Raw genomic sequence first — 27,588 nt, 5'->3', positions numbered from 1 at the left:
TGCTGAGGACAATCTAATGCTAAGGACTTAGGTGGCATTCCTTTCAAAAGTTGTCAGACCGTTCCACGTCTTGCAGTCCATCACTCTACCAGCATTCTTTGCTTCTCCTCATCCATCAAAGGAGGAAGAAAGACTCCATTGGTTATACACTAAGAAAGCTCTGAGCTTCTACATTGATCCCACCAGGGACCATCGAGTGGATGATTAGCTCTTCTTTGGGTTTTTGGGAACAAAGTAGGGAAAGGCAGTGTAGAAACTGACCCTCTCCTGGTGGGGTGTCCTTTGTATTAAGATCTGCTACTAATTGGCCATGAATCAGCCTCCGGAAGGCTTGCAGTTTCATTCCACCATGCTAAGGCTACCACCACTTAGCTGGTCGTTGGAGTGCCTGAATTGTACATCTACCAGGCTCCCACATGGGCGTCAGTCAACAGGTTTATTAGGCACTATTGCTTGGATAGCCAGGTCCTGCGGGAGGGGCACTTTGCCTGTTCTCCCCAGCAAGACTTTCTGATGTGAGCCATTCCGCAGACTTGTCACCTGCGGAGGTACTGCAGTGGTGTCTATTTGTAAGGTGAAGAATCTGCGGTTAGAAGTATCTAGAAGAAGAAAAAGTTACTTGCCTTCAGCAATGCCCTTTCCGGTGGATACTCTATCTAACTGGAGATTCTTTACTGACCAAACCTCCTCCCCGTTCTGTTGAATGGACTTATTTGATCCATATTTAAAAGATTCCACTTGGAAAGCTTCACACTGGCACGATTTGAATATTGATGGTTTTGCGTCCAACGGCACGGACGGATATCAGAAAGAAACAGACGTCAGTGTGCAGAGGTGGTGGTTATATTGCAGCCCTGGCATTTTCGGGGGGGCGGAGGAGAGATACCTATTTTGGAAAAGGGGGTGGGGATGGACAGAGTTTCTGAATGATGCAGAATACTCCTACCCAGTCAAGAGATCAGGGCTTGATCCGTCACCGTTTTTTAGCTCACTGCACCATCCCAGCTCAGAACCTGGCTACATGCAAATTAGTCTGTTCCTGTCACAGTGCATGAGGAGAGATACCTGTCACAGAGTGCCACCTATTGGCGCGCGAGGGAATTACTGAGAAAAATCTTCAGATTCAGTCTGGGTACTGATAGTGTGTGGAATCTGCAGTTACATAGAGTATCAACCAGAAAGAGTGTTATCAAAGAGAAGCAACATGTTCGTTTTTACTAAGGGTGTGTGAAATTTACACCAATTGCATAAATATGTAAAAAGTAGCAAAACAATATGCAAAATTACACGTAATTACTCGAAATGCAAAACTGACATTCCTAGCATTTATTTTACTCGGAAAAATTGCAACAAATCTGAAGCAATAAAAGCATCAGTTTCTCACGATGTAGCAGTTTGCCTGATTCCTGTGCACTCTTGCTAATTTTTTGCCATACTTTTTGCTTACATTTGTTTAATGGATTTATATAATTGCTGTTATGTAATATTATACACATTATGCTGTAATAAACATTTTTTAAAGCTGAAAAATAGGGCTTTGGCTTAAAAGAAAATATGTATTGCATTCTGTTTTTCATGAGCATACAAATTACATGAATAGTGAAAAAAGAAATTGTAAAAGCAAAAGGTTGTTTACTAACTTGATGGCTTGTGCCCAATTCCAATAGAAAGACATCTGTATAGAACATAAAGGCTCTCCTGCCTCTTCCTCTGTGCTCTTCGAATTCGCTTTCTTATTCCTCCTGCCTTATACTTTTTGTCTTGCTTTTTATGGCACGGTGAAAAGTATGAGATGAGCTAGACGTGGATTTTTCCTTCACCTTGTTGATTTCTTTGTTAAGAAAATGTTTAACCAAAATGGAAAATCTTAACTCTTTGGAGAGCAGCATAAAGCCTGACTGGAAATAAAGCAAGTGCAAGATATAGAAATGAAATGTAAAATGTTGAGTGCAACCTCTAGGGATCACTTGGGCACGTAAGTTTACAGAGGTGATAAGCACTAGCCAAACTTTTGTTTAACATGTCCCTGAGGTCATCAACATCTCCTTCGAAACAGTGACATTCCCGGAAAGCTGGAAGCACGTCGAAATCTACGCCCTCCTCAAGAAGCCCAAGGCGGACCCCAAGGACCTCAAGCACTTCCGGCCCATCTCCCTGCTCCCGTTCCCGGCGAAGGTCATCGAGAAAATTGTCAACAAATAATTGGCCCGCCACCTCGAAGACAACAACATCTTGGACCCGTCCCAGTCCGGATTCAGACGAAACCACAGCACCGAGACAGCCCTCATCGCCGCCACAGACGACATCAGGCGCCAACTAGACAACGGCAAAACATCCGCCCTCATCCTCCTGGACCTGTCAGCCGCCTTCGACACCGTCTGCCATCGCACTCTAAAGACACACCTCCAAGAAGCCGGGATCCAAGAGAAGGCCCTTGACTGGACCACGTCCTTCCTCTCCGGCAGAACCCAGAGCGTCCGCCTCCCACCCTTCCGATCCAAAGCCACCGACATCATCTGCGGCGTCCCCCAGGGCTCATCCCTCAGCCCGACGCAGTTAAACGTCTACATGGCCCCCCTCGCACAAGTGGCCCGCCATCACGACCTCAACATCATCTCCTACGCCACCCAGCTCATCCTCTCCCTCACCAAGGACCCACACACCACCAAAACAAACCTCCATGAGGGAATGAAGGCCGTCGCCGACTGGATGAGGAGCAGCTGTCTGAAATTGAACTCGGACAAGACGGAGGTTCTTATCCTCGAACCCACCCCCTCAGCCTGGGATGACTCCGGGTAGCCGACCATACTGGGAACAGCACCGACACCCACCGACCATGCACGCAACCTAGGATTCATCCTCGACTCTTCCCTCTCCATGTCTAAGCAGGTCAATGCCGTCTCCTCCTCCTGCTACAACACCCTCCGCACGCTCCGCAGGATCTACAAGTGGATCCCGACAGAGACCAGAAGAACGGTGACACAGGCCGTCGTCAGCAGCAGACTGGACTACGGCAATGCACTCTACGCAGGAATCCCAGCCAAACACCTACGACGACTACAACGCATCCAAAACGCCTCCGCTTGACTGATCGTCAATGTCCCCCACCGCAGCCACATCACCCCCTACCTGAAAGACCTACACTGGCTCCCTGTCGACAGGAGGATCACCTTCAAGCTGCTCACCCACGCACACAAAGCACTCCACAATGCCGGACCAGCCTACCTGAACAGCAGACTCCGCTTCTACACTCCCACCCGCCAGCTCCGCTCCGCCTACCTCGCCCTCACCGCTGTCCCCTGCATCTTCAGAAGGCTCCTCAAGACCTGGCTCTTTGAGCAGTAGCGGCACCCCCCCCCCCTCCCCTCAGCGCCTTGAGACCCTCACGGGTGAGTAGCGCGCTTTACAAGTACCCTGATTGATTGATTGATTGATTGATTGATTGATATTGCAAAATAGTAATAAGATGCTTGCTTTTTCCATTGAGGTAGTTCGGTTACTCCTATTTTGTCTAGTTCATTAAGCAATAGTAACGAATTTATAGAAAAGGACCGCAACAAAGTTGATATTTATTTCATTTGTTTCAAAAATTGAAATAATAGACTGTGCTAAACGGAAGAGTATGTTTCTTTGTAAGCTAAATTGGGGCATGTAAATCAGGACTGCACAGATGTAGGGCATATGGCTTTGATGCCTGTGTTTGAGACCTCACTCATAATATTACTTGTTTGAAAGGTCAGTGAGTGATCTCTGAACCTAGCTTAACCCTTTTGTTAACAACGTGTTGGTTCATTGTTTTTCTTACCAGTACATACTTTAATTGTATGTGTTATGTTTGAAGGCTTGTAAAACATCCATACCTGGAAACCGTGGTTAGTTTGAGGGCTTTGTATGGAAGTGGAGTTAGTGTTCAGGCTGACTCGAATCTTTTTACTTTCCAACTTTAAAACCTTCATTTTTCTTAAATCTGTGTGAAACCCATTTTAATTCGTTTTTATATGTCATTCATAAGGATATTTTGCTCGCTCTGTGGGGGTCACACATGCACATGATCCTTGTGGTCCTCTATCGCAGCAGGGAAAGAAAATGTGTTTTCATCTCAGATTTGATCCACTTTTAGTCATCTTCTAATACATCACTGTTTAATGTTATACCTACAGAAACATATCTCCCAGGGGCGCATCTTCCATACTTAGGACCATCTATGTTGGCTCATGACCTCGTAAATGTATGGAACAAAGGGGCAATCTTGTGACTGTTATGTAGGTTCCGGTATGAAACCAGAAGCCCCAAGTTCCAGTCCCAAATTTTGTGAGAAGCTGCCAAATTGTTAGTGTTCCTTTGTGACTGCATGTATTTACTCCTGTCTTTACTACTATGTAACCCTGGGCGTAGTTTGCGTAGTGGTGCTGCGTGAAGTGCACTACGCAAGCTATGCGAACTGCGTAGTGCGGTAGGGAAAATGCTGTTCGCACTGATTGCACAGTGCTTGTCCGCACTGTGCAATCATTGCAAACGGCATCTTGCACAGTGCAAGCAGTCCTTTTCTGCCGCTCAAGTAGATTTGTACTCGAGCTGCAGCTTTCTCAACGTGGACTGGTAGTTTCACATCTGGAGCGGTCGCGAGTATACGCGACCACTCGCAATGAGAAACCTAACCTCCCCGCGTTGAGAATCTCGCCGGGAGGTATATTTTTCACCTTCTCGATCGGCAGCTTGATGTTGCTGATTGCAAACGAGGAAAAAGTATCGCCGGGATGTTGATTTTGCTCGCTCGCAGTCGCCAACTTGACGTTGAGAACCGCGAGCAAGCAAAAAAGTCTGCTATGCTACGTGCCTTTGCACAGTGCTATGTGCATTTCGCGTAGCGCGTAGTAGTGCAAACTACGCATGCTCCGCGAGCGTAGCGTAGTCCCACACCCAGGGTTACTACTATGTATGATGAGCTGTGATACCATCCTTTTGCCTGAGTGCTCTATTAGCCTTCATAATGGGGCTGGATTTTGATTGTGTTGACATCTCTCCCACCTGAATCTCTATTTTACTCTCAAGTGAATGGAACACATAGTTTACTACTTTGCAGTGGCACTGTGTTCTGTAATAATTTAGGTTAATTTAAAATGGCCCCCGTCCTATGGGGACTTTCTAGATGGTGCAATGTAGCTAACAGGAAGGTCATGATAACGTCGGAGTAGTTTTAAGATGAATGGTATCATCATTTGATTGGTTTGTTAATTGAGGTTGGTGCAAACTATACACATATACCATAATGGAGGTCATCGAACATTGCCAGTACACGTTAATGTAATCCCTTCATCGAGTAATTGTCTCTTTAGTTAAAAAAAATAAATAACTACATGAGTTGGAATTCGTGGGCTGCGCACCTCACTCACTGGCTGCAGTATACACTCTTATGCACAAGTCGCTATAAAATAATGGCTGCAGTTTTTTCTAGTCATAATCTTATATAAAATAATGGCTGCAGTTTTTTCTAGTCATAATCTTATGTATCTTAAAGCTACATTCATTTGAGTTCTGGGTAGTGCTGCAATTCTGTGTGCTTAAAGGAAAGCCTGGAGAAGGTGGCCAAGAGGAGGCACAAGGTGGGGCTTTGTGGCTCAGCACTCGTCGTTCAGGGTTCTGAATAGGACGCCTGAAGGTCCCTCAACTAGTCAACAGAAAGGGTATGAAAAATAGAATTTGTAACAGCGCTACTTTTAGTTTAGCTCCACACGACAGTGCACAAAATTCAGTGGCACACTCTTACCAGTGTCTGGCCCCCTTCGTTGGGTGTATCTTAAAGCAAAGGTGCTTAAATATGGGCCACGGAACGATCCAAAGACTGATGCCATAGTAGGTATTACATTGAAACGCCAAGGGAACTATGGTCACAGTCTTGAAATATTGACTAAACTCCTTTCTTTCACATACCAACCCACCTTTGAAGTTTCAATCAGATGGTCCTCAAAATGTGCATTTATTATCGACGCATGCCTACCAAGGAAGACCGTAGACCTGAGCGAATCTCGGTAAATTCTGGGCAAATTCTTTGTAGTTGGACGCCATGAAGTGAAGATCTCTTGTTGGGATCTATAAGCAAGGGATTAACATCATACAGTTTTCTTACAATATGTTTTAAATGTTTTGCTAATTTACATAGTCAGATATTAATGTCCCTTTTTTCCTCCCTGCAGATATGAACTCCGACTCCGGTATTTGCCAAAAGGATTTTTAAACCAGTTTACAGAAGACAAGCCCACTTTGAATTTCTTCTATCAGCAGGTACTCATTTCATGTAATTTCAGCATTTCGAAACCTTGCACTGTGATTCGTTTTTTGTCAGCTCTCAGCCGCGCCACTGCAATCTGTATGTAATGTTTTCTTAGAGCCAGTTACGTTTGGGAGATCAAATTCTGCTTCCCGTACTGTGCATATTGTATATACAAGTGTCTATCAAAACTGTATCTTTAAAACTTAGTAAATACCTGCAGCATATGAAAATATTGGAAGAAACGCACTGCATATTTAAATCCATTCCTTTTTCTTGACATCTAAAAACAGTATAATATTAGTGCGAAGAGAAAGGTGGGACCAGCAAGGTGGCACGCCTCCTATTCCCAGTTCTCCTTAAAGCGGGTACTTTAGAGGATGATATTTTGAGAGGTCATTATGAATACACAGGTCTTGCATAATTTCTCTCGAAGTAGTTTATAGTTTTGATTTACTCCAAACAGGTCCTGAATATGTATGTGTTTCCACATTAGCTTATTTCTTAGGTCTTGTTCACAGATAGCTTTGTAGCTGTCTGTTGTCAAAAGACTGATTATGGACCATACGTAAAACTTAAAGTGCGCTTTTTGACATTCCGTTGCTTACCATTGGTTGGGTTTCTCGTAATTTATTTGCTTGTTTCTTATTTGATGGTTTTCCTTCCTCTTTATGTGTTTGACCCTCCCCTGGAGGATAGCTTCACTTCCATCCTTTTGATTGAATGAATTGTCTATTTCGACTGCTCACATTCAGGGAGCTACTTTTGTGCATGTGTTTTCTTGCTCTATCGCTTGGGTGCTGCCTCACCCGTAAATACCTGCCCCCGCACGCTGCCTTGGTCCCTCCCCTGCTCCCAGTTCGTCCATTAGTTCCCTAACCATCTTTTGCATTGTTTAATTCTTTCCCTCATTGCCTCAAGCGACTCCATTGCTCCCCGCCTTTTTCCGGTTGTGCCTCCTGTCCCACATTGACTTCTCCCTCGGTAGCGACTGCTACTGGGCAGTAGTGGGGGGACGGGGAGGGGGCTTAAAAAAGGGGGAAAAAGAAAATGTCACTTACCTGCCGGCCGCCACCTCTCCTCTGTCCTCTTCGGTCGACGCAGGAAAGCACATAGGCTCCCATACTCCCCTAAGCCAATCACAACGCTGCTGTTGTCAGCATGACAGCAGCGTTGTGATTGGCTGCAACAGTGGGCCTGCTATGGCTAGCCCAAGGTGTGCTGCTAAGGGGTAGTGTGGTCGAGTAGTCGTAGGCTTATCACAGAGGAGTACAAGACATCTCATAATTTGCACAGTGGTCAGTAAAGGAGACACACGACTCAAGAAGGAGATCCACACCAATTCATAAATATAGCAGCCTGGTTCAGCGCTCAGACAGATAGTGGTAGCCTGTGTATGTTCTCCATCCGGTTGTGCAATACAGTCTGGTGGAGAACATGCGAAGTGTGCATTTCTGTTTGGCCGGGCCAAATCGGCTGGACGAATCGTCAAGCGCACTTATAAAGTGCTCACCACTCCTCCCCTCCTCTGTGATCAGCCCAGCCCAGCCTGCACCTTAAAGAAACATAACAAAGCCCGTACTGAAAAATTAAATGATAATACCATGGTGTTATCATTTTAGTTTTCCTTTGGGGCGACGCTCCTCCGCCTTAGCAGAGGATCCGCCACTGTAAATCTCCCTACGTGCTCCTTTAACACCCCTGAATACTTGGAAAACAGCTGGTGGCAGTACGAGAGTGGCACCTGCATTCTCACATTCCCCCTTGGGTCTGCAGGAACGTGGGCGGGGAGGTACATGGCAGGCAAGATGATAAACCATGAATCACCATCCATCAGCTGTCCTTGTGTTGTTGGACATCTTGGGGAGGCAGTGGGTCAATTTCTGTCAGAGCTCTCATCAGAATCTGGTTTTCCTCTTTCTTACATCAGAGCATTGAATTACTTACTGGGTTTCAGAAAATATGTTTTTGCTAGTTTATACACTACAGGAGAGATATGAAGGCCTGGCCTTTAAAAGCAAACAGGAACTGGCGACTAATCAGGCTTTTAGTTACGTACATCCCACAGTGAGAATGGCATGGTGGTCTTTGCAATATGCATGTGCTGTACCAGTTTTCCCAAGACCCAGCATTCTTAGTGGCTCTCTTCCTTAAAAAACACATACTTAACCCACATTAACCTTCAATCGAGGGCCAGGTGGCAGCTAGGCCGCCACATTAACACTGCAAAGCTAGAGAAGAGGGGAGAAGCTACTATTAATGTAACGGGTACCAGTTTTCCCAAGACCCAGCATTCTTAGTGGCTCTCTTCCTTAAAAAACACATACTTAACCCACATTAACCTTCAATCGAGGGCCAGGTGGCAGCTAGGCCGCCACATTAACACTGCAAAGCTAGAGAAGAGGGGAGAAGCTACTATTAATGTAACGGGTGCAGTGGCACCGGGGACCACAGCATCATAATTGCTGTATCGAAATACCCCAGCACCGCTCAAATGGGGCCATTTTCCTTGCAGGGAAGCCCCTGGATTCCTTCCTACACCACTGCAGCCGACTTCATTCAACCTTCGCTCCTTTCCAAGACCCTTTAGCCTGGTTTTCGCTTTCTGGGAGATCAAGAGGCAGAGCGGGTTTAATTGACTCAAACCCCGCTCGGTTTGGGGCGGCTCCTGCGCGCGCGCGCAGCCGTTGGACGGCCGTTACAGCGGCGCTGAGAGAACGTTCCTTCCTCACGGTGACATCTGCAGCCTCCCTCCCGCCTCTGTGACAGAAGGCGCAATTATTCCCTTTCTGTCCGCAGCACCGGCTTGCGGAGGGGCTGCTGACTCCCGCTAATCTCCGACGCCTCTGTAATTAGCTCACCGCAGGTGAAGAGAGTGAGTCACGACCGAGATCAAGAGGGGCGCGCGGGGACGGTGACCTTCGAGGGACCGTTGAGTGCAGATGGCGCGCGACCCGCTCGCCCTCCAGGCGGAGATGCGTTCGGCGGCGGGCGCGTGCCCTTGACACCTCCGGAAGCGGTCACTTCTTTTATTTGTCGAACCGGACTTCGGATGTATTTATCGAATTAATACTTTGTACCCGTTTTGGATTGTCAATAAATGTAGGTAATGAAGTTAATGTTATTAGAGTGGCTCGATGCGGGACTTTTTGCACGATATTACCCCAGACCCAGAGGGTGCTGAATTTTATATTTCATATTCATGAAGTAGCTGTGCAACCAAATCTTTTATTTTATTTTTATAAAGAAGCCAATTATGAGACATCATTGAGGCTTGGGTTGCACATTTGGCTTGCTTTTAATCGGTTCTCATTTAACTTGTGTGTCTTTAGGCAGACGAGGCATTCTTGTTCAAGTCAGGATATGAAGCAGTGATATGTGCCCTCGGGCCCTACTCTGTGTTCTTAATGACGGGTGCGTGACTCCACCCAGATTAGAATTTTTTTTTAAAAAAAGGCCAAACACCTTCAGGAAATGTTGGCTTACCAGTACAGCGCTATTGAATGGTTGTATAACTAGGGTAAACATGAACAGCTCAGTGCAGGCAGTATAGCGCTTTGTGCATAACAAGGTAGTTTGACTCTGACTTACAAACCAAGAAATGTAATTCTTTTAGGGAGCTTAACTATGATACATATTTGGATAACAGTAATCCTTTTAGGAGTACTACTTCTATGTGGACTATTATGGATGGGTGACTGCAAACACGGACCGCTCATTGGCAGCACTTACATTTCCTATTTCTTTTGCTAAGCCCCAATTTATCTCTGCAGGATTGCAGACGGGTTACCCACTGCACACAGAAAGGTAACAACTGTTCTTGTTCCTGCTGTCCTTTGCAGCCTTCAATCTGGTTAGAGACCAAGGGTCAAGAAGGAAGCCGGATATCTAGGTCATAGCATGGGGTCTGTGACCTTGACAACAGCAATGCTACCAGCCTTGCTGGCCCGCCACACTGGGGTCAAGCTTCCTTCCAACTATCACTTGGGATGTCTTGGTCCTGTACGTTGACAGGCAAGAAGAGCAGTATTCTGGTTGAATGTGTGTAGGAAGCTATGAGGGCAGACATTGGTCAGTGAGGACTGGCTGTGTTTGAGTAGTGATATCAAGTCAAACGACCTTGCAGTAGCAAACTTGCACATTCCCAGTATGTAGCCTACTAGAGATTACTGAGAAATCTGTTATAAGGAATCATTTTTTATTCAGAACCAAAAAACCCAGTTATTGGATGCTGATTTTTTTGCAGTGAAATGAAAATTGAGTTGATGGAAGCTGACTCTTGAATTAATATATCAAAACAAGATGTACCATATAAAGGAACCAGGGGCTCCCTTATGAGTGAACGGTGGGCCTGCTATGGCTAGCCCAAGGTGTGCTGCTAAGGGGTAGTGTGGTCGAGTAGTCGTAGGCTTATCACAGAGGAGTACAAGACATCTCATAATTTGCACAGTGGTCAGTAAAGGAGACACACGACTCAAGAAGGAGATCCACACCAATTCATAAATATAGCAAGAATCTTTATATATGTTTAGGCATCAGAAGAAGATCATTCAGCCAAGTATGTTTTTAAATATGAATTCTCTTAAGTTCAAAAAGTCGACACAGTGCAATTTCCTAGTTCTGGAATGTTAACCCAATGGGAGGAAAATCAAATGTGGTTAACCAGTTCTTCTCAGCAACGTATGGAATCCTTCTCCAAGAGTTAAGGTGAGAGGTGGGCAAGGTCCGAGGCAGCACCAACAGAACACCGCCAGCGGCATTAGGGCGGCCAGGTGCAGAGGTGCAAAACATCGTCTGGTGCTTAATGTTATAAATTGCAGAACGGTCGTGGTAGAAAGAGGCTGCAGGAGGGGACTGAGGGGCCAGTCCAGTGAAACAGAGTGGCTTCGGTTCTTGAGATGTTGGGGGACGTGGGGACACCTTTGGTGCTCTGCTCCTTGGGATGGGGCAGTTGGGTGCAGAGGGTCTTTGGGGTGTCTGGTTTCTCTGTCCAGCAACATTTGTGGTTGAGGGGGACTGCCAACAGAAGTTGGAGGCGATGTTCGAGGGGGTCACTCCACAGTGGAATCAGTACCTTGAGGGCCTGGGTACCAGGCTGACACAGTTGGTCCACTTACACGGGCTAGGGGCCTGTGTTTAGTGGTGCTTGGCAGCGTGGGGTTTTGGCAGTGCCGGAGTCCTCTTGGTCCTTCTTTTGCTGTCTGCGCCACTATCCCTTGGGAGGTCAGGGTTCCTGGGCGAAGGCTGGCAGGTCTTCCAGATTCTGGGGACTCAGCAGCTGTAGGACAAGCTGGCTTTTGGTGCGATGGGTGAAGTCAGTAGGCAGGCTGGCAGGGTTGGTGCCAAGTCAGTTGCTGGGTCGTCTGTTCTTGCTGTGCAACTCTTCTTGTCAGTCTTCTTTCTTCAGGTTGTGAGGATCTGCTTTTCTGGTGCCAGGGGCTTTCCTAGATATTCAATTTAGGGGAGTTTAGGGTAGTCGCCAATGGGCTGCTGATCCTTGGGGGTCATTACGCCCCCTATATGGCCACTTCCTGTGGGAAGTGGGCATAACCCTGTCCCAGAATTCCTAAGTATGTCATCACAAAGATGGCTACTTTTTAAAAGTTGTGTCCACCTCAGTGTAGCTCACCCATAAGGGTAGTACTAGCTGGGGGCTGGCACGCCTACCTGACTAATTTTCCTGCCCGTCCAGGTGCCAAAGGGGCTCTGAACAAAGGGGGTTGGCTTCTCTTCTGTGAGGAGAACCAGACTCACATTTCAAAAGCAGCAGCTTTTTAAAGCTTGAGCAGCTTTTTAAAGCTTGCTGGTCTAGGAATGTTAATCAACAGGTCAGGTCATCCTGTGGGAGGGAGTGTGACACCCTTTACCCGGACAAGATTTTGTTCTGTGTCTCCTGACAGCGAAAGGCTGTCACCCTAGGAGGTCAGAAGAGTGTGTCAGGTGGCAGGCTGGCAAAAACCGCTCAGGATCCCACCAGAGTTAGTAGGTTTTCAGGGGCCACCTCTAACCTGCTCTCTGGATGCATGGAAAACAAGATACCGTTCCCGAGCAAAGGGCAAGTGAGTAATCAAAGTTATAAACATAAAGTCAATCCGAGAAAGTATCAGTCCAAATCTTGTGTGTTAGTATTCTTCTTTATTTTCTCATTTCTTCATTGTCTCATCCTGTTCACAACCATAGATGTATTACACATGGTTCATGACTGCAGATTGGCGTAGTTGGTGTAGCCAAGACCAAGATGTAGCCATTTGGCAAACCTTTTCCAATCGTATCAAGTGGTATCTAATATGTACTGTGTAGGAATTTATAGTGGAAAGTCTAAGTCTGTAATCCGAGGAGACTGCTTCAGGAGTAGTAGTTTATTCATGTTCTATTAATTAAAATCCTTACATGTGGGCGACTGGGTTAGATGGTTACCCTTTGTTTGAAATTACCAGTAATTGTGATAAAAACCTAATAAAAGAATGTGGCAAACAATCATTCAAGTCAAGTCAAGTCAAAAAATTTGTATAGCGCACTACATACCCAGAGGGTTTCAAGGCGCTAAGGAAGGGGAGGGGGATTATTTGTCAAATATCCACGTTTTAAGCTGCTTTCTGAACGCTAGGTGGTTCTGGGTGAGGCGAAGGTAAGCGGGGAGTGAGTTCCATGTTTGAGCAGCCAGGTATGAAAAGGATCTGCCTCCCATGGTGGTCTTGTGGATGCGAGGTACAGTGGCGAGGGCTTGGCTGGAAGAGCGTAATTGGCGGGAGGGGGTGTAGAAGGACAGTCGAGAGTTGAGGCAATCTGGTCCGATGTCGTAGAGTGATTTGTGTGCGTGGGTAAGCAGTCGGAAAGTGATTCTCTTATTGACGGGTAGCCAGTGGAGGTCTTTAAGGTGACCAGAGATGTGTTCGTTGCGTGGGATGTCTAATATGAGCCTGGCTGAGGCGTTTTGGATTCGTTGGAGTTTCTTTTGGAGTTTAGCGGTGGTGCCTGCGTAGAGGGTGTTTCCGTAGTCCAGTCGGCTCGTGACCAGAGCGTGGGTGACTGTTTTCCTTGTTTCGGTGGGGATCCAGCGAAAAGTTTTTCTGAGCATGCGAAGAATGTTGAAGCAGGAAGAGGATACGGCGCTGACTTGTCTGTTCATTGAGAGTGAAGAATCCAGGATGACGCCAAGGTTCCGTGCGTGGTCTGTCGGGATGGGTGCTTTTCCGAGGGCTTCCGGCCACCAGGAGTCGTCCCAAGCAGAGGGGGATGTACCTAAGATGAGGACTTCTGTTTTGTCTGAGTTCAGTTTCAAACGGCTTTGTTTCATCCATTCGGCAACTTCTTTCATTCCTTCGTGTAGGTTAGTTTTGGCGGTGCTGGGGTCATTGGTGAGAGAAAGGATCAGTTGAGTGTCGTCCGCGTAAGAGATGATGTTGAGGTTGTGTTGGCGTGCGATGGCCGCGAGGGGGCTCATGTATACGTTGAATAGGGTGGGACTGAGTGAGGATCCTTGAGGTACGCCGCAGATGACTTCAGAGGCCTCGGACTTGAATGGAGGAAGGCGGACTCTCTGGGTTCTTCCGGTGAGGAACGAGGTGATCCATTCAAGTGCTTTTCCTTGAATTCCGATGTTATTGAGGCGTTGTAGAAGGGTGCTGTGGCAGACCGTATCGAATGCTGCAGAGAGGTCGAGGAGGATGAGGGCGACTGTGTCTCCATTGTCCAGTAGAGTTCGAATGTCGTCTGTTGCTGCGATGAGGGCGGTCTCAGTGCTGTGTTTTGCTCGGAAGCCAGATTGTGAGGGGTCGAGGGATTTGTTGGCTTCGAGGAAGGCACAATAAGAAAGCACAATGCCCCATTAGCATTAATTAAGAGTATTTTTTATGAAATGGTACAATAAAATGAAGAACATAAAAAATTAACGGGTTTCGCTGTAAAAATCTACTAAAATCAATAGAGGGATAAGATGGAATGTGCAAGAGCAGACTGGGCAGTCCCTGTATAATTTTGGGAGTCGAGGTGTTTAATTGAAAAATACGTCCGGATGTGCCTCTCGACTGAACTGGTGACTTGACACCACTGCAAAGATGAATCGGGGTGGAAGGTGATTTGGAGCAGTCTTGTTATGGAGCCATGTTACGAAAGACTAGAAGGAATTCGCATGAGTTTCATTCAGTTAAGATTACTGTTCTCAGGGACAGTTAATCATTGCTTCGTATTCTTAACCTAAGGTGTCACGGTTCCTATTTGTTTTCTACTCGCTGATATAGTCTAGTTGTCTCTGTCGGCTGGGTTTGTGGGATGGCTCTGTCGTGGTCCTGAGGAGTTGGTTGAAGATGATGGATAGTTCGATGTCAACCTGTTATGAGGGCTTTGGAAGCGGTCACTGAGACTGCTTCAGTACATGTTCAACAGTGTGACTATTGGTCATCCATCTCTGAAAGGACTTTTCAGGTGTCTGCTCCACCCGTCCTCTCACGTGTTCAGTCTTTTGGACAAGGTGTGCTACAGGGCTCTGCCCGAGTCCCGTACTTTTTAATCTGTATGTACAACCTCTGGCAGGGATAGCCAGGGACAGGGGCCTCTCCATTGTTTCTAACGCCAACGACACGCAGTGGTGGTGGTCCTATCCGATGATTCCACTCAGAATGCCCCTAAATTTAGGAGCGGTCTTGCGGCGGTCGGGGAGTGGATGACCGCCAACTGCCTCCAGCTTAATGTTAACAAATCGGAGTTGTTGTTGGTAGTTAAAAACACCAAGCTTTGGAGCGAGAACTGGTGGCCTAATACCCTGGGGGACATACCCACCCCTAAGTCAGGGTGAAAAACCTAGGGGTATAGATGGATTCAACCCTTAGCCTTCAGGAACACACTAAGAAGATTGCTGGTACATGCTACGGCCTTCTACGGGGTCTGAAGCCCCTTTTGAGCTACTTTGACTCGTCCACTAGACAGCTGATTGTTCAGGCAGCCATACTGTCAAGGCCCTTCTTCCAAAGGTGCTTTAAACTTCCCCCATGATTAATGTTTGTCTTCCTGTTTTTGAAAAATGTCTGTCTTCCAATGCTGACAGCGGCCCCTACTGTTCATAATTTAGTAGTGATCTTCTCATCTACCTGCAGCATACATGGGATTTCTGCTTACAGGAGAGGCGCTTTGTGAATTTTCAAAGTACATACTTTTGGCAGACAGCAAATGCTTGTCTATTCCGCCAGGAAGTCTCCAGCATCGCTGCAAAGACCTGGAACAACCTTCCCTTCCAACTCTGTATAGCCTCCTCTTTGGCAGATTTCAGAAAGAGACTCAAGGTCTGGCTCTTTGACAGAGAAACAGCCCCCAGATGCTCCCAGGGTGACAGTGCTGCGCTTTACAAATGGTTGATTGACGTCCTTAACTGCTGTTTTTTGTGGGATATACCACCTGTTAAGGCTGTGCATGTACATGAGCTTTATGAGGCATTCCAGTACTGTGCCTCTCAGGATGCAGTGTGCATAGCTACTCCAATGGCCACTTCACATGCATCCTGCAAGTACTGTTGTTTGAATGCAGACTCTTAATTGGATGCACAATTTGGACTGGCCTGGCTAAACAGCCTTCTTGGTTATTGTAACCTAGCTAACCTAACATCCGCCTCCATAAAAACCTTTTTATTTTTGGGCATTCAATCTCAAAAGCATTTAGCAAACTGAACTAGATATACCAGTAACCACTGGTCCAGCATGTACTCGTGACCCTTAGTCCACCCTCCCTCCCTCCCTTCCTGTATGACCTAATGTCCATTGAAAGTCCTTTGGTCTGTTACGGAGAGAAAATATGATTGGACACTTTGAACCCTGCAGGTGTGTGCTGAGAATTGTTGACCATCAGATCTGTTCCACAGGCAGGGATGCATTGCTTCCGGGACTCCGCTGCCTTAGAAACTGCTTAATTTTTTGAAAAGGTGCTCTGTTCCAGCTGCTAACATTTTGTAATTTTGTCATTATTCATGTGCGATTTGCCTTATTTTTCTGTATTTTTAATACCAACACCTTCTGAATAGCAACTTTGTGCTCTGTGCTACTCACCACAGAGTGTATGATCGTTGATATAACTATGTCCGATCTGTTTTCAGTCTGAGCTTTGGTTAATGAAGTTACACTTCCTCTGTTTTCTAGTCTCTTCAGTGAGAATGAAAATATTTACAGTCTAGTTTCAGCTGGTTAAAAACTCCCTAGCCTGTGTAAACACACCCTTTTGGGATGCTTTTTCTTTGATATACTTGTTCTTTGCTGTTATTTTGAGGGCCCTGTCCCATGTTGGCATCTTCCACCATTTTGAAGGAAGTAATATGAATGGCATGCAAAGACTTGGCCAACTTTGCTTTCTAAAGAAAAGTGCTGCTTTTTCACCCATATTGAGCAGGGCCTGATATTAGTGTTTTGCTGGTATAAGGAATTGCAGACCTAAGAAATCTGATTTCAAGGTAGCATATTGCTGTTTACATTTTGGTTTTTTGGGCACTTTGCCATGATTTACTTGGACATGCTAACACCTGTCACTTTTTTTTAACCTCTTTAGAAATGTGATGTCTATGAATATTTGAAACGTAGAGACACCTGGGAGATTTCTGGATTCCCCAAACGCAGTTTTGCCCATTGTTTTTTCTTGTTCTCATCAATTCCTTAAGGAATTGCATTCTTTTGGATCCACAAAAACGAAAACTGGACCAGTTTTTAAGTTTCGCCTGGCGTTCACTGCGCAGCAGTGTCGCGCAGGCGAAATTTTTGTTTTCCAGTACTGTGGCTTTAACCCGCCTCTCTCTTCCATTGGCTATCTCCATAAATGGAGGCTAGCCATTGGAAGAGAGATGTGTCAATCATTGTGGGAGCAGATTCGTGGGAGTTTCTTTGGTTTTTTAAAGCTCCGCCCCTTTTCTCCGTCCTGCAGCGGTGGGCGTTTGTTTATTTTTTCCAAGGTTTGTTTTTGTCATTCCTCCGAAGATGGCGCCCGGGCAGTAGCTTACTTGCGAAGCTCCGCAGTGCCGTCTTGAACCAGCGGACGTGGCTGCTCCGGGATGCCGGTTTGAAACTTTCGAATTCGTATATTCCTCCTGTAATGTACCTTTTGCTACCTCGTGTATTTTGTTTGCTCACAACTGTCACTTTGGCTCATGTAACTTAACGTCTGCTTTTGTAATTTGTTCACTCGTAATCTTCTCATGTATCATTTCTGTTTTTATTGTGAAGCGTTGGATTTAGCAGTGTCACTGTTGTGTTATAGAACTCGTCTGCAAGTAATTGCTGTCTGCTGAGCACGTCCAGTACTGCATCAATGATCTCTGATATGTTCTGCTTGGCCCCTCAGTTCAGTGATGGAGCTCGGTGGGCAGGTCGGAACACGATTTGGGCTGGATTATGCTTCTGCGGGATTTGGGCTGTGCGAGAGCAGGCAGCTTGCGCAGATTCCAGATTGCGCATTGCCACGCCCCACTATACTCACACGGGTCGGCCTCACCCCACCACTTAGTGAGTCATGGTGACTGGTTTCGCTTCTGTTGTTCTGCGCCATTTGTTTACTTTTCTTTTCCACTTTTTATACGAAAATTAACATGGCCAATTCTTGTTCTTCGGCGCTTCAGATGCTGGCTCAAACGCTATTTGGGGTGCCATGCTAACTAACTGAAGACTGTCTCCTCCCATCCACCCGAATCCAGGCGGGTGTATGTGCCCAGAGGGCTGAGGCTTGCTTGCTCCAGACCTGGTGTACACACCTCGACAGGAGCCCCGCCGTGCGCTCACATCTGACTCTGCCATTAGAGCCAGTGAAGGGCCGGCTTTTGTCATTTCCATCTCAAAAGGGAGTGTGGGGATTGCTTTTAAGGTAGGGGGGTGAGGCACCTCTTTTTTGTGCTGAAGCGGGTAGGGGCCTTTATGAGGGCACATGGGCATTTCAACTCACTTTCGTTCAAATTGGGGGGTGCACTGGTGTCTTTATGGAGATCTCGCCTTTTCAGGTTATTTTCTGACGGTAATTTATATCACCTCACTTATAGTCTTTAGTGGAAAAGTGAAAGCGAACGGAGGTAGTTAACCCCATGTGGCTGAATTGCTTGTAACCACTTTTGTGGCCTGGCTGAAAACTACCAGTGCTGTTGTCTTTAGCAGTCACCAGTGCCACAGGGCCAGCTCGAACGTGTGGGTGCACTTTTTGTGCCCACCGGACGAAGAGAACGTCACACACAAGTGCCCTTTCAGCAGCACCGAGGCTCGGTGTGGGCGTCAGTACTGTCCTCCCGACAGCGCCGGGGATTGGGTGTCCGTGAAGTCCTGACAGCGCCGAGCTTCTGCTGCAGGCGTCCGTGCCGTCGGTCTCCTGAGAGCGGGCCGCTCTGGTACTGTCCCACGCACGCCTTGGCGGCTTTGCAGACGACCCTAGCGCTGTACTATATATAATGTGTGTACCTAGAGCCTGACAGTACCTTCTTGGTATGCGCCTGTGCTGTAGGCCTGTGTCGATGAGGTCCCTCCAGGGCCCAGAAGGGTTTTTATATGGGATGGGGGGAGAGAGAGAAATTCTTCACTCTTCACTTCGTCCTTCATAACAATCACGCCTTTGTTGTTTCACGTAAAAAACAACGTTTGTATGTTTTGAATAAGTTTCTTGTGAAGAAATGTGACCTGGCAGGGATGGCCTGCTCTGCCCGGGGCAGGATGCCAGGTGTGGGCAAGTGCAAGTGTCTCCGGATTTTGTGCGGGGGGTGGGGGATATAAAAATAAGACATGAAGTGGAGCCGGCACAGCAGGGGCTGGCCCAGGCAGGGAAAGGTTCCTGGCAGCCAGATAAAGAGAGGCTTCTTAGGTGTGAGGCTCCCTCGTTGTACTCCGCAGTCTGTTTCGGGGTCCCCAACCCCCCCCCCCCCCCTTCTGCCCCAGCCCTAGTTCTGGGCTCTTGCCTTGTTGGACTCCTCCAGGGGAGCCTGAATTCCGGGTCCCTAACCCCCCTTCGGCCCCAGGGCTATTTCCGGGCTCTTGGGGGTGAGCCGCTGTTGCAGCCTGCACCTGAATCTCCCAATGGATGCCTTTACTGGGCCCTCAGTTCTTGCAAGTTTTGTTGCTGGGGCCGCCCGTGTTCTCAGCCCTCCTGACACTTCGCAAAGGGACCCTATGTTCTCGGCTCGAACCTGGGGTTCTTGTCCCTGGTTCCCGTGTGTTCCTTCCGGCTTACGCACGGTCCCAGCGTGTTGCTGGGAATCTCCTGCAGTTGCATTCAGGGTTCTCCCCCTGTTCGATGCCTTAGAGCTGCCCCCCCCCCCACACTCTAACCCCACAAAGTGTCTCCCATTCTGTTTAGGGGTGATCCACTGCTCACTCCTTTTTAACCACCCCAACGCCCCCGCCCCTCCCACCTCAGAGTCTCTGCCCTCGAGCGTGCAATGTCTCCAGTATGCCCCCTCGCTGCACAGCATCAGTACCTCGACGCGCTCCGCTATGCAGCGCCCCTCTGTGGCATTGAGCCCGCTCTCTTGTGCGCCGCCTGTCTCGGCTCGAGCTCTGCCTGTGCCCCGGGCCTCTACACACTGTGCACAGCGCACCGGCGGGGAGCCCGGCCGCTACCTCCGCACCTAGGCTCAGGAAGCGCGAGCGGCTGCCGGGAGGAAGGGAGGGAGGGCTAGGAGAGGAGGAGGAGGGGCAGTGAGAGGCCGCGGGGCAGAGCACAGAAGAACTCCCTGTCCGGTAGCAGCGCCTCCAGCAGCACCCAGCCTCCTGCCCTGGCATGGACCGCAGCCGCCCCCGGGCACCACTGCCGCCCCTGGCGGCCGCCCTGCTCCTGGTGAATACATGCCTTTTTTTACAGTGCTGCCCGCCGCTTCAAGAAGCTGTGCCCCCTGCCCCTGAGAGGAGTGAGTGCTGCGAGCACTTTGCAGGGGGAGTCGTCCTGTCAGGATGGGTGCACGCTGTCACAACGACTGGAGGACAGCAGCTGTCAGGAGAGTCTCAGAGTAACTTGTCAGGATGGGTGGACGCAATCTGTCCGGAAGAGCTGAAAGTGAATGATGGAGGGTCGCCTGACAAGTGACTTGTCATGACAGGTGGCGTGATACATCACGATGGACTGAAAGTGGCATAACAAGCTGGGTGGAAAGTGACCAGTCAAGAAGGGTGGAGAGTGACCTGTCAAGATAGGTGGGGGCTGTCGGCGCCTCCAAAGTGCCCCGGATGCTTCTTCACAAGTAATTTTTAAACTACATTGGCTCTTGGAATTATGCTATGGGGCTCTTTGTATGACTGTGTGGGTGGCTCTGTGTGTGGCTCTGTGTCTGTGGCTCTGAGTGTGTGTCTGTGTGGGTGGCTCTCGGGGTGTGTGTGTGGCTCTCGGGGTGTGTGTGTGTGGCTCTCGGGGTGTGTGTGTGTGGCTCTCGGGGTGTGTGTGTGGCTCTCGGGGTGTGTGTGTGGCTCTCGGGGTGTGTGTGTGGCTCTCTGTGTGTGTGTGTGTGTGTGTGTGTGTGTGTGTGTGTGTGTGTGTGTGTGATTCTGGGTGTGTGTGTGGCGCTGTGTGTGTGGCTGTGTGTGTGTGTGTGTGTGCGCGCGCAAATGCAATAGGTCTCACATTTGCGAGAGATTAAGCTATTGGCAATGTAAATGACAATGCCATTTATTTATCTGTTTTCAAAACAAACACATAAATGAAAAAATTGTCATTTACAATGCCAATAGTTCTAACTTTTGCAAAGGCGAGACCGTTGCATTGTAAATGCTTGTTGCTATTTGCAATCAGTTGGCTTAACCAAATATTTTATTAAACTGAACATGAGTTGAGTTTGAAGTTATTGCTAAAGGGTAGATAAAGGTGCTATGGCAATAACAGTATTACATTATTTAATTGCTTTGGTCTTAAATGCCTTGTCAATCTTTTTCGACTACACTCCGTGTTTAATGTTGTCGTGAAAGGCAGCTTTATAGAATGTGTCGAGGTAGATTTCCAGAACTTTTTTATGTAAAGGACTAGTTGTATTTATTGTATTTACTGTAGCAGCTGCCCTCACCTGGAGTTGTCCTCTGAAAGAAAATGAAATGAGATCTAGGCTTGGATATTCAGCAATATTTTGGTGCACAGGTTCGTGGACTGTAAGATAAAGGACTTGCTTTCTTTATGCATACTAATTATAGTCCTTTCTGCATATGATTATTTCATGTGCCATTTTTCTGTGTATTTAGAAGAAATGATGACCATTAGTTCTCGAAGTTTATTAATTACTGTAATTATCGATTGCATAGGACTGTGAGTTATAAAGACAAAATTATAATAATTTCATTGATTGAATATTTACGTCAACGCTATTGATGTTTGAGTTAAAATAATTGTTTGTGTCTATGGTTTATATGTATCCATGAGTAAACGATATTTGTTAATAAATGGATAAAGAATTTGTAGAGGTGTCACAGGCTTCATTGCCCCAGCTGGCACCATCAACCCCTGCTTACATTAGTGTGCCAGCTTCACAGAAAGCTTTGCTCTGTTTCTGGAGTGCTGACAGCTATGTCCTAGCCGTGGCCTTACATTCCAGCACTGCCAAGTAAATGCTTGTCATCTTAACGACTGTTGATTGGAGACCTTTGTGGAAGTCTAGAAAGTAATTTGAAGCATGCAAATGGCATCTCATCTGTCCCTAATGGCAAGGCTTAGACAAGTAAGCTACTCATTAAGACTTGTGAAATTTACATATGCAAAAGTTGCAAATTGGAAATTGAACACAAGGCCTTCTGAATAAACAAAGGACGTGTAAGATCGGGTAAAAAACGGGTCTATATTTAATTTTGTAAAATAACAATATGCATATTCCTATACGTCTTGTGTTTTTAATGTGCAGGATTCAACCCCCTGTGTATCATTGATTATTCTATCGCATAGCAAGTACAAATGTTGGAGGAATTGAGCTTGGGCACAGGAGTGGCTGTGATGGCTGTGCGGCCCAGAGGTTACAGTTCATTCTGTGCTGTGGGGATAGGAGCTGGTTTGTAAAGGCATACAGTTAATTATACTGGTTTGTGAACGGTTTCTTGGTACAATTAATAATTGAATAGGGAGACAAAGACTCTGGCAGCAGTTTGTGGATTTCTCTTGATTTTTTTTATTGGAAGAGTTCATACAGATCCATCAATTCATCTTAAAATACAGACTTATCGTTTTTATACCACACCCATTTCAACATATTTTAAAACCCCAGTGGATGTCTCTTTCTTGTGGTTAGCAATATTTGAAGGAGAGTTCTCAAGGTGATTTGAGGACGGTGAGTGGTTGGAATGAGTGACTGGTACCTGGCAGGAAGACATAGCCCACAGAAGTTATTCTGTTGTGTGGTCTATGGGTTGTAGTTTGTTTTGTGAGGTTTTTTTTGGACACGGCTGAGGATTTATGTAGCATGATCCTTGTGCTAACTGGCTGATTTTGCATATTAATGTCAGTGGCTGTATTTGTGAGCTGTAATCGAGAGTGGTTGTTAGCCCTAAACTTATCACACTAAGACAGTCTCAACCCCACTTCACCGCTGCTGCACCTGCACTACAGGTGCCTTACTGTCCCTGCACGACGTCTTCGTGGCAGAAATGTCCAGACCTGGATTACTTCCTGATGATTCTAGATGCTTAAGCACTTATTCTGCAGGGTAGGCGTGTAGATTGCATCTTTTATTTAGGGCTTATGAAGCAAAGAACAGTGTTCAAAACAACATATATATTTATATATAATAGTATTTTAACATTTGTAATGGTTTTGTGGAGTGCTGCACATTACTTGCACAGGCCAACTTATCATGCCATAGACATTTAATAGCATAAGATACTTTGCCTCTGTTCCTTGACCTGATTGATTGTGGTACATTTGTTAAAAGCGCTTTACCCTTAGACCTCTTGGAGCTGAAAGCGGAGTCTGTACAGAAGAACAGCAAGTACTGTAAACCTAGATCAGCAAAGTTGATATGTTTTTATGGACTACCGAAGGCCATTCAGTCAGCAATTCTACAGCAGGAAAGTGGAAAAGAATTTCAGCGTTTAGGTTTTAATACTGCAAGGAACGCCCACCTCACCCATCTCTTTGAAAACGCAGCATAAATAGCCCATGTGATGGCCCGCACAAACGTCTAGACGGGGCATGAGTGGAAACAAAAAACATATTGTGAAGAAAAGAGGGGCCAGTGCCATTCTTCACCCAGTGGATAATGTGAGGCACCTTCAAAAAAGAAATGTGAATGGGCAGCCAATGCTGGCCTCAATGACCAGTTGAGATTTTCTCAATTGTTTTATCAAACGGATAACATTTTCTCCTCTCTTCGGGCAGTACCAGATACAAAGCATTTCCACAATCGAGGTGGACAAAAATACAGACTCTGGCCATAATTTGAGCATGGAGCTGTGAATGAAAGACTTTATTTTCGGCAACAGTTGGTGCTGGAAGAAGCAGTTCGATGCAGTGCGTAACCTCTCTTATTTCTTAGAAGAACGTGTGTTGTGGGATGTATGACGTTAGAACGCATACATTTACAACGCGTACCTTTACAACGCGTTCGTAACAACAAAAGTTGTTACCACGCATTGCGCTGGGGGGGCGCAAAATTGAACAATTTGATTTACTATTCCAACACCAGTCCCAGTGGATAGTAGGGAAGGTGTTGGGATAGAAAATTAAATCATTTACTATCCTTGAGCGCCCCCCAGTGCAATGCGTGGTAACAACTTTCGTTGTTACAACCGCGTTGTAAAGGTATTCCGTTGTAATGCTTGCGTTCTAAACGCTGCATACCGTGTTGAGAGCAGTCATGCCTTATCAGGGAGCTGCTCCTCTGGCCAGCATAGTACAAGAGGGTTGGAGCGAGGCATTTTACTGAATTTATAGTGGATTCAAACCACCCACAGCCATTTGGTGAATTCAATGAAAAAGTCAAGCGTTTTCTTCGAGAGTGCATGGAAGCAGTTACAATATTTCTGAGAAATGTATGTGGAAGCACATTTTTAAAATTAAGTATGATTAATGCATCTAATAATACAGTTTAATTAATCCTATCAAAATTGCTGTTCTGCAGTAGCAGGCATATATGTGCTGATTAGAACATTGTATCCATGGCACAAAGATTAAGTCAATAGCAATAAAATGTTTGTGCCGCAGGAAAAAATAGTCCAATCTCATTATTTTTTTAATGTTGGGACTAAAAGTTTCCACCATGGCTCTGGCGAGCATGCTGCCAAGCTTGACGTCTCCTCCTGTCCACTCCGCCATCTTTGTTCTTCAACAAGTGAACCTGACGATCATGCAAGATCGATGAGAGGCCTTCATTTTAAATGGATTCAGACCCCACTGCCTTTCTGTGAGGTCGCGGGTTTGGGGGTGGGTGAAGTGAGATGGAAGGGCTCCCACTACGTTCATCTTTCTGTGAGTATTGTTCTTGCTACCTGGTTTTTGTGGGACTGGCGGTGGAGTATTATCTCTGGTGAAGTGACTAGCCTTTTTACCTGTCTCCTTCAATGAGAATGCCTATAGGCCTCCTCTGTGTAAAAGTTTTTGCTTAGCTGAGTGTTTTGTTTCCATGCATGTGCGTCGTGTTTGGAGTGTAAGAACTGTGTGCACATGTTACACAGAATTTAACTCCGCCTTCTCAAGACTGTCTTAGTTTTTTTCTGCATCTTATCTATCTTATACAACGAGTCGCTATCCTTGATCCAGTACATTGTCCTGACCTCTGTAAACAGACGTTCCACATTTTCCCTTCTTTTTGATCTCCTATTTCCTTAAGAGAGTTCACCCAACAACTTAAAGCTCATGAGCCTTCTCCCTGATGTGATTGCCCGTTAATTGAGGCATTGGAAGTTAGGTGAGGGAGGCTCTTTGAGCGCATGGAGGTGGTAGCTGAGCAAAGACTTGTCTCTGGAGTGCGGTGATCGGGTGCATGTGATGTGAGTGCCACTGCTCACACTCTTGATGATGGAGAGGCACAGTGCAGGAGTTATTAACCATCTGGTAGATTTCATGGTTGACTGCTATGCACCGTTCCTTCGTGGTGACACTCCAGAGATGTTCAAACCTGAGGAGCTATGGTGGTGAGACGAGGGAGGGTGGGGAATGTTGTCATAGGAGAACTAGGTTTCCACTTGGAAGTGGGTAGCAACTTGTGAAGACGCTGTGGGTGAAGGTGCGGTGGAGGGCACAATGGTGTTTGTTGGATATGATGCTGCTCAGCGGGTTAGTGGAAGATTTGGCCTTCTGGTTGTTTAAAGGAAACAAAAAGGAGGGGGAGGACCTAAGGGATTTGTAAAGACCAGGCAAAGGCACATTCCCTAACTGAATGCAAAAAAACATAAGAGTGTCAGAGGGTCTACAAAGTCTATGTGTGGTTCATTAAACTAATAGAACAGTGTCAACTCATCTAACAGTGATAGAAAACATTGGTGGATACCAGTGATCACTCACAGGATATCCATCCGTCACCACTCGGAACCGCCCTTCATCATTTGGCATTCCTAGTGGTAGAGTGTCACAAACTACCCATCAATTGAATAAGGGGGTGACTGATTTGCAGTGCTGTGAAAAAAGGGGTGTGATAAGTGAGTGAAAAAATGTATAAAATTGGGTGAGGGAGCAGAAATAAGACAACTTTATTCGGTTCTATGCTTGCTCCACCAATATTAAAAGAGCAGCATAAGTAGATTTAACAAATATCTACTCTGATGTAGAAATGGTCAATATGACCATTTCTTATTCAATTGATCGGTAGTTTGTGACACTCTACCACTATTGGCCATCACTTGGTTCTCAGGAGGTTATACCAACTGACCCCCCATCTGAACCAGTGGTGCACCAATTCTTGTGGCCAACAGGAATGCCAAATGATGAAGGGCGGTTCCGAGTGGCTTCTGGTTGATTATGCAGTCTCTTGTTGGGTGTCTATGCTTCGAATTCAATGTACTTGCTCAAACTGCGGACTGGTATCCAAGTCTGCACTTACTGAATACCGGGACACTTGTGCTGTTGTGTTAGGGCTAAGAGGCCATCACCTGGCGCAATGGGATGAGAAGTTGAAGAGTTTGCTTTGGTTAATGCATGAAGATTTGCAGCACTCTCTTCCCATATATGTGTCACAATCGCGAAATACACAGAAGGCGGTTGTTATTCATATCTGGTAAGAGATCGAGTAGGCAGGGGTGCTGTGAGATAGACTCGTTTATTATATTTAAATTATATTTAAAGCTTTTAATTGAGAGACTGGATACATTTCATGCCCATGATTTATGTCAGCAAATGGGGCCGCTTATCTGTCTATGAACTGAATAATAAGAGCATACCATCTGGGAGCCTAAAGGAAAATGGGGCATCCAGCTCTCTAATTATTTCATTTTATTAGAGTTAATTGCCTTCCGAGCTGGAGAGTCTCATGGCAGCCTACCATGCCTCAGTCAGTCAGTGAGCGGCAGGAACGTGTCCCGATTTATTCATGGCAGTCCCGGATGACGCTCTCCCACTGGTGCCTGCCGGCCACATTTAATGGGAATTATTGCTGGTTTCCCGCCGCAGTTGTTAAGGAGCAGAGCAGTGTAACCCACTGTTGTTCAGTATCAGGGCTTTAGCGTTCTGCAGTACGAAAATATAACGCAGGTGCCAACTCCACACAACTTTTATTGACTACACCGAGCCTCAAACCATTTTATATTTCTCGTGCTTTGCTTTATTCAGGCCTTTAGCCAAACCCCAAAATGTTCTTCGATCTAGACACCTATAGACTAACGATTATGTTCCTTTATTATTTTAAGTTTCTCTGGTTTGTAACAGAGTCCCAATAGAGATATCCAGTGGATCAAAAACGGATGAAAGTGGTACCCAGGGCAGCATATTGGGGCCTGAGGCCCTGAATAATGTAACCAATTAAAACCATCTCCCTCCTCGCCAACCAAAAATATCACCTTCAATGTGGCAACAGTAACCTTGTCAAGAAATGTTGTTTCAAGCAGAAGGCCAACACGGCTTTGTTGTATTGTATTGCATGCGTGTGAATGAAACATAGGTACACATGGTGGGAGCTGCTGCTGTACTGTGCTTTCGGAGTGCACGTCATCAGCACTTACCTGAGCTGTGGAAGTGTGCACCACCACTTGCAGCTCTGGATTGCTCGAGGACCAGTCCCAAAACAGAGGTGCACTTCGTTGTGTGCATGTGAAATTATTTTTTTAGCTGTGGGCGCATGTGGTTGGTTATTCAGAATGTATCTACGCAAGTGGGGTTGGAATTGTGGATGGAGGGACTTGTATAGGGCAGTGAAGAGTGGTGTTGTGGTTGATTGTCAGCTGGACACTTTCACCACAGTGATAGTTTGAAACATGGAGATCAGT

At 46.4% G+C, this 27,588-nt stretch overlaps 1 protein-coding gene across 6 annotated transcripts in view; it reads left to right on the top strand.

Annotated features, from left to right (window-relative positions):
* Positions 1 to 27,588, top strand: part of PTK2 (protein tyrosine kinase 2) — an 878,302-nt gene that overhangs the window by 347,011 nt on the left and 503,703 nt on the right. For all 6 annotated transcript variants that reach the window (XM_086966271.1, XM_086966270.1, XM_086966268.1 and 3 more), the window contains one exon: positions 6,195 to 6,282. In XM_086966271.1, the coding sequence (XP_086822397.1) occupies positions 6,195 to 6,282 (88 nt within the window). The remainder of the gene's footprint in view (positions 1 to 6,194; positions 6,283 to 27,588) is intronic.

The sequence above is a fragment of the Lissotriton vulgaris genome, chromosome 4_1 (assembly GCF_964263255.1).
Source record: "Lissotriton vulgaris chromosome 4_1, aLisVul1.2, whole genome shotgun sequence".
NCBI lineage: Eukaryota > Metazoa > Chordata > Amphibia > Caudata > Salamandridae > Lissotriton > Lissotriton vulgaris.
This window is presented reverse-complemented; position numbering and strand designations above follow the sequence as displayed.